Source organism: Sturnira hondurensis, unplaced genomic scaffold (genome assembly GCF_014824575.4).
Source record: "Sturnira hondurensis isolate 20B ecotype Veracruz unplaced genomic scaffold, ASM1482457v3 Scaffold0000648, whole genome shotgun sequence".
In the NCBI taxonomy this organism is placed as follows: Eukaryota; Metazoa; Chordata; class Mammalia; order Chiroptera; family Phyllostomidae; genus Sturnira; species Sturnira hondurensis.
The window spans coordinates 7245194-7253240 of NW_028073279.1; the positions used below are offsets into that span (position 1 = coordinate 7245194).

At 35.6% G+C, this 8047-nt stretch overlaps 1 protein-coding gene across 1 annotated transcript in view; it reads right to left on the reverse strand.

Annotated features, from left to right (window-relative positions):
- The window catches only part of IL23R (interleukin 23 receptor), a 66683-nt gene extending 58908 nt beyond the window's left edge, over positions 1 to 7775 (reverse strand). Inside the window, exons 1-3 of the mRNA XM_037044273.1 lie at positions 7707 to 7775; positions 6512 to 6614; positions 4232 to 4528 (exon numbers count right to left, since the gene is read on the reverse strand). Of these exons, the coding sequence (XP_036900168.1) occupies positions 4232 to 4528; positions 6512 to 6581 (367 nt within the window). The 5' untranslated portion in view covers positions 6582 to 6614; positions 7707 to 7775. The remainder of the gene's footprint in view (positions 1 to 4231; positions 4529 to 6511; positions 6615 to 7706) is intronic.
- Between the last annotated feature and the right edge of the window lie 272 nt (positions 7776 to 8047).

The following is an 8047-nucleotide window of genomic DNA, read 5'->3' on the forward strand; positions in this document are numbered from 1 at the left end:
GAGTATAATGGGGAGAAATAGGACATGAAATAGAATAAAGAAATCTTTAAATTTTATACATGCCTTAAAGGAAGTAGCTATGGAAACAGATATTAAGTGATTCTGAATATTTATTGAGTTATGGTCCCTCAATGATTACAGTGATTTGTGCTGAAGTTATTTTTATTCTCTGGTTTCAGATTCAGGGTATCATTGATTTAGTAATCATGAAAGACAGCTGTCAATCTTTGGGATATGACAGCTGGGATATGTTATTTATTCCATAGTATTCGCTATGAAGTGAATGCTCGGGGTTGTAAATGCCTGGTGGTTAATCACCTTTGCAGAAGATCAAATAGACTATATGTACACATGCTAATAAACACAATATTTGTAACATTAGTGTGAAGCTATATAAAGATGAGAATGTGAATATGGTAATGAGGCTAAGACTAAATTGTTGTTAGATCTCATTGTCAGGTTATTCAATGTTCAGGAATAAAAACCTGCTCTATAGCCAGATACTAGCGAATACCCAGAAATATACACGGGTGAGGCTTAAGGTTTTGCTCTTTCCTGTGAAGGCCATCCCTCCCCTATTATTGGGGCACTCATTAATCAGAGGTCAGGTTTCTTATTAATTCAGAGTCTAGCCAAGGATCACTTTTTACTGAGAGCTTCTTGAAGGCAGAGTCTGTGATTCTCTCTTCTTTGAATTTCTACCATTTAACACATTTTGGGGGCATAGCAAACTCTCAGTGAAGTGGGTTTCATGAGTTGATTGGCTTGATTCACAAAATGATAATAATAAGAAGATTTAAAATGAAGAGAGATGCTATGCTTCTGGCAAAGATCACTCTTCCAAGGAGAGCACAGATCAGCCTAATTGTGCCAGTAATGATACTTAAGGATGTATGTTAAAGATGAATATTCCAGGCTTTTATTGGATAACAAGTCGGCTTTCATCAAAATAAGTAGAGATCAAAGATGATTAAAATTTAAGTCAAAGATGTTTAAACATTTAAATCAACGATTAAGTGACAATGTGATTATTCTATGTATGGTTTATTTTAATTTGGTGTTTTTAAATGCATACAGACATCTGCTTGATTTCATAATTGGTGCTATTGTGATAGAACAAACTTCCCATAATAAGCATGCATTTAATCACTGATAAAAATCTAAGAAGTGCTTAAAATTTTGACTAAAAATGAAAATTGTGATAATAATAGTTTGTGTTTCACAAAATACACATTAAAGGAAAGGCCACTTTAAATATGTATGGATAACTTTTCAGGGAAAGCAATGACTCATTGATCTTCTCTCTTTTATGACTTGTCTCCAGTTTAAAAATATACATGTAATCACTTTGTTTAAAATGGTAACAATAAATTGACATAGTGAAGCTCACAGGACGAATATCCTGTGATCAAAGTGATCCAATGAAAGCAATGTCATTTCTAGAGTACCACAAAAACCCTCAAAAATCTTTTTGTGGCCTACTTAAGTAGGAAGCTTTGTTTACTAAGAATGCAGAACCCAAGAACACAGGGGTTCTTGAATCCAGGGGTTTGAGTAAGTTTTTACCTGGCAGTTACAATCTCACACTCATAACCACAGGTCTATGTGAGAACTCACCAAGTAAATAGATGGAAAAAGTGATGCTCTTTCTAAGCAGCCATTTGCAGAAAATAAGTGCTTCTATTATGTTGTCCTAGAAGGAGAGCAAAGGCTATACCCTGACCTTAAATGTCACCCAATTTTGGGGGGGTGGGAGGGTTGCAGGGAGGCAGGGCCCCGCAGGCAACACTGGGAGAACTACTGGTAGGAATCTATCACCCAGACTGCGGCGCAGGGGAGGAGACCATGCTTCTTCTGCCTCCTTTCTTTCTCTGGGTTAAATTAAAAGCTAACCTTTTCTCATAACTGTGGAAGTTGCTTATTTGCCCTCTGAAAAATTTATATAGTATTTCAACACCACCATCGTCACTCCAAAGATAAATATAGTTAAGTAAGCATCAAGGGCTTATTTATATTTCCTGAGGATGTGGACAAGGTAAGGAGTCCTCATATATCAGATAAGACTTCTGCCTGTGGTTTCAATTCCCACAATTTAGGACAAAGTTTCATGTTTTTCTCAGTTTAAGTCATACATTTGCCAACCTTATTCTTTGACTCCAAAACTTCTACTTCCTTTTCTACTACTTACATGTCTTCCTCAGTTTACCTCCACCACCTCCCCTATTTCTTCTCTCTTCTGAAAATCTTGCAAGATCAGGTAACCAGAGTTGAGTAGGACTATGGCCTTTTTTTAAAACAAGGAAGCTTCCTGCTTTTCTGTTATTCACTATAGGGACCGAGTGGCTTGGCCCTTATCAGACAAGGTCTGGAGGTGAGGAAATAAGAACTCAGATGTGGCCCTGGCTGGTGTAGCTCAGTGGATTGAGTGTGGACCTGCGAACCACGGGATCATGGTTCGATTCCCAGTCAGGGCACATGCCTGGGTTGCAGGCCAGTTCCCAGGAGGGGACTCACGAGAGGCAACCATACATTGATACTTCTCTCCTTCCCTTCCTCTCTAAAGATAAATAAATAAAATCTTTAAAAAAAAGAACATCAAATGTGATTTGTTATAAGTATGGAGGAAAGAATGTGGCAAAGATCCATAGCCCTCTATCTTTACTGAGAATGGGTCTAGATGCTTAAGGGAATGAATATCTGGGTTAAAACAGTGCTGCACTTACTGATCTCTCCTTCATAATAGGAGAACCAAGAATTAAGTATATAATTAGCTAAATCAGCCCATGTTACTCTAATAATTTAAACATCTTTATAATACTGTGAACACAAATTGAATGTAGCAAATATTTAAAAAATAAACTTGATCATTTTATTTCTTAATAATTAAAGTAATAAACAAAATGATTCACAATTAGGGCAGTAGGGTCAGAAGCAGGGAACTATATCAGAAGCCAATGGGTGTATTTTTAAGGGTCTGGGCACATTGGCATTGTACTTTACAGTGTAAAATATACTTTAAAATAAATTATTAAAATGCTTACCACAGTCAGTACAATTTGCCTCATTTTACAGATATAGAATTGAGGCTTAGATTAGTTAGGTCACACAGCTGGTAGGGAGTACAGCAGGAGGACACAGCTAGTTTTGCAACTGTTTCTTCTCCCTAAATCTTAACCTTAAAATTTCACAGTGGTATCTGCCCCAAGGTTGATGATATTAGTTTAGAAAAATAAAAACAAAAAAATAAGCAAAAAAACAAATGAAAAGAACATTTAAAACCCGAGGTTGCTGTCTCTCAGGTATGCTGTGTCTGGCTAAGCAAGTGTTGGAAAATTGTCTGTTTGAATGCATTTGTAATATTGTAGAATTTGTAGAGTTTACATTAAAAATTTGTATTTCTGTTTTCTATGGGAAAGTCAAAAATCTAAGAATGTTGAGCCCTCACAAGTACAGGATCTGGGCCGTGGTTGTCTGCAGTAGACCAGATATGTGCCTTCCTCTGTGCACGGACCCCACCAGCTTTTGTAACTAGTATTTTTCACCCGTCTGGCCCCTGGAGACATTTAAGCTTGTAACTCCTGTATTAAACTAATATAAGAAGTAAACTGGAAGGGCAGATAAAGTGCTTCTCAGATAAGGTCAAATTCACGGAGTTCTTCATCACCAAGCCCTTATTATATGAAATGTTAAAGGGACTTATCTAAGAAAAAGAAGATAAAAAATATGAACAGTGAAAGGACAGCAAACACACAGTTATTAACAACTACACCTAAAACAAAAGCAAACTAAGAGGAGAGCTAGATCAGGAGTGGAACCATAGAAATGGAGATCACATGGAGGGTTAGCAACAGGGGAGTGGGAGGAGGAGAAGGGGGAGAAGGTACAGAGAATAAGTAGCATAGACAGTAGGTAGAAAATAGACAGGGGGGAGGGCAGGAATACTTTGGGAAATACAGAATCTAAAGAACTTGCGACATATGGACATGAATGAAAGTGGGGGAATGGTGGGGGAGGGGTGTGCAGGGTGGAGGGAAGTGAAGGGGGGAATGGGACAACTGTAATGGCATAATCAATAAAATATATTTAAAATAAAATAAAAAGAATTATTACATGGAGAGAAAAAAAGAAGTAAACTATATCAAATTGCCTCTATTTTTAGACAAGTTGGTGATTACCAGTTAATTGTTAGACCAGCTTTCATTCGGACCTTGAATGCGCCCCCAACACTTACATCCCGAAGAAATGTCTTTTCCACATATCAGTGTCTCTTGAAAATATCCGGGACATTCAGCACTGCAGTGCATAGATGCGCGTGGTTCCAGAAAGTTGTTATACTGAAGCCGAGCTGTTGTTTTATTAATCCTTGTGGTTTTAAATCTTTCTTTGATGCCATTTTTATAAAAATAAAGTTTGCTCGGTTGGCAGTTCTTAATTGCTGCTTGGCAGTATATAGAGATATTCATACCCATCTTAAAAATTGTGGCTGGTTCTACCCAGATGTGGCCAGAGCATTTTATATTTGTAATTCCTAGAAATAAGTAGATCAAAGTAATAAATTTCATGTAAAATATTAAAACAATACATTTAACAGAATAAGTTATTATGTTTAAAATTTATTTTTTCTATGAATTAAATGATTTCCATTGGGCAAAAAAGGTTTAGGACTAAGTGTATCTTTAAATCGATTAGTTTATTATCATGTATTTTTACTATGCTTCTGCTAAGGTTCAGCAGCATGATGTGAGGCTGGTGTCAGCCTTTAAGCTTCTCTGTCTAAAGAGCAAATATAATTAGCTGTCTTATTTTATAGCAGAGAACTGAGGCATTATAAGGCTACACCTTTTTGAAAGGTAAGATTAGATACAACACTTGACACTATATAATCCAAAACCCATTCTTTAGCTATCAGTCAATCTTTCATTATTTTGTAGGTAAAAGCTACTTTTACCAGAACATTCTGAGCTTAAAGAAAAAAACTATACTTTTACTTAGGGCAAAAATCTACTACTTGGTAACAACTCAAGACTCATCCTTAATTTAATAACATGGGGTTTGTTCAGAAGTTAAAATTTGCAAAACAACATATTTAATGTGTTAGAAATAAATAGGTGGATTAATTAAAGAGAAATACACTTATCTTACAATTGATTTAGTAAGTCAGTAATTTTTTGGTACATAGAAAAGATCATTAATCAGAAGGAGTCCACATGGATTACATAAGAATAAGTCATATTTCTATACATTAATTTCTCTTTTTAATAGAGTTCTTAGATTGATCAGAGGAATGTTAAACATGGTAATATATATATATATGTATATATATATGTTATTTCAAGAAAGCTATTGAAAGGGAGTAACAATATTCTAGTAGAAAACTTGGAAAAGGTAGTCTGGATGATATTAACTTTTTCATAGGATATTGAACAAAAAATATATAAAATGATTTGTAATGGACAGCTGAAAGATCTCTAATGCCATATCACTTATAGTTTTCAAGAAACCAGCAAAAGTTACTGGTGACTTAGTTCCCCTAAAGCTTAGATAGTGTTGGTCTGACTCTGGAAGTATCCAACATCTAGCTGGTATCCAATATCTATTTACAGGTTGTGTCCCAACCTGTAGAACACAGTTTTGCACTTGTCACTACTCTGAGTAACTTGCATCATCTGCAAAGTTTTTTTGAAGCATCGACTCGGAATACCATTGCCTGCAACAGAAACTCCTAAGTGCGCCCTGGCTGGTGTGGCTCAGTGGATTGAGTGGCTGCCTCAGTGGATTGCCGTCCTGCACACCAAAGGGTTGCCGGTTTGATTCCCAGTCAGGGCACACCCCTGAATTGCAGGCCAGTACTCAGTAGAGGACGCGTGAGAGGCAACCACACATTGATGCTTCTCTTCGTCTCTTTCTCCCTCCCTTCCCCTCTCTCTAAAAATAAATAAATAAAATATTTTAAAAAGAAGTGAAAAAACTACCAAATGCAAATGGCTGTCCTGTCTGAAGATCCCTTTCCTGGAGTTCTCAAAACTGCTCATGTCTGTCATAGTGGCAGATATTTGTACATTTGTATAAATTATAAGGTAGGAATAATAATGACACATAATACTACTGCACAAAGTCATGAGGAATAAAAGGCTTAGTGCAGTACCTGACACAGAATAACCATTAACAAATGATTTGTGGAATTGAATTAAATTGCAAATGTTTGATGGATTATCATAAAACGGTTACAATAGTTCAGAGATAGACCATGCCATCTCAAAGTAGTATATACTCCCTCATGGAAATGTTTTTATATTTCACATTCTGTCCGTTAGGGATACTTGAGAAAGGAACCCTGCATTAAGAGGGAGATTGGGCTTCTTTATTTGATTCTACATAATTTTTGTGTGCATATATTTTTCCCAATGTAACAACTGTTGATTCTTCAGAGATCCTAGCATAATACCTCGAAAACATTAGACGCTCTATTTCATTTGAATAAAAGATAACAGTAGGCATTCAAATACTGTACCTCCATGACACCAGTTGAAGAATATGTAAAGAGCTATTACCACATCCCATTGAATTGTGATCTGATTCATGACTGAAAGAAGGACAAAACTCCTTGTTCCCCTCTAGGAATAATATGAAAAATGTTTACATTATAATATTTTAGTAAAATAATAAACGGCATTACAATTTGTAACAGTTGTCATCTTTAATGAGAAACTTCGATTAAGAAGCAAGGAAGGAAGGGAGAAGGGGAGGAAGGAAGAAAGGAAAGAAGGAGAAAAACAGCAAAAAGTCACTGGTGTGTGAGGAGGAATAATATAGGTTGAGGAGTAAAGCAGAAGAATGGTATTTTAAACCCTTCAAAAATCGCTATGAATTACCTCAGTATGACCTTTTGACCCTTGATATAATTTCTCCTACCTAATCTGTCTCATCAGAAATATCTTTCTGCCTAATTCCTAATGATGAATTTTCCTCTGACCAGATCATGCACCTATTGAGCTCCAGAAATATCAGAATTTGATGAGTACAATTTTAGAAAAATCAGAAATTTCAGGGTCTCCAGAGAAAAGGCATTTACAATGAAGAAAGATGAAGTAAGACAATTGTGTAGTCTCACTTAATTGTGTCATCACCAGTTAAACTTACAAAAAGCTCTCTCATCTATAAAGAATATAAAACAAACACATTATACAAATTGCCATGAGTGTACAACTGGAGTTACACTACTCAGTTAATTGGTTTCTTACATTATTAATAATTCAGTTATTCAATAATCAACATTATTTACTTACTTTACATGTTTAATAAAACTTGAGCCTTCCATAGAAAAGAACAAAACAAAATTCATGTCTCATCAAATAGCATAAAGTATCCAATAACATTTTTAAAAACTAGTATTCTCATGACTTGTGAATATAGGGATCCCTTTCATAAGTTGTTAACAACAGTAGGTTTCCTCTTTATAAATAATAGGCAAAACACACCCTAAAATGTTTCTAGTCAAAAGTTAACTACTCACCAAATAGAACATACACAATAATCATTATGTAAGGTGATGTGATATCAGATAATATTATAGATTCAACTTTCATCAGTAACCACTGTATAAAATGTCACAAAAACTTATATGAGAAAATAACTTTGCCCATATAGCTTCAAAAACATACACAGCTGCTTTTAAGTATTTGGATACTTAAAAGCCTTCTCTTTACCTTTCAATCTGTTTGAAGCACAAAATTCCACTTCAGAGCCTGGCACATCATGTCTAAGTCTTCTCTCCCCACTGCCTGCCTGTCAATGATCACTTTAGATTTTCAGCTCTGAGGCAAATGGAAATGTCAGCAAAGCCCTGACCTACATTTCAGATTCTTGAAGAGGAACTCAAACTGTCCAATTCAAAATGACTGGTTCTTCTGTCACTATTTGGGAAAACCCAGATTACTGAAAGCGAACTGCTTTGTCAATACTTTTTTTTCCCTCAGCTTCATTTAAAATTACCTTTCTTGTTCAAGAAGTAGAACACATATACATGCTTGGCCAAAATCTTTGACAC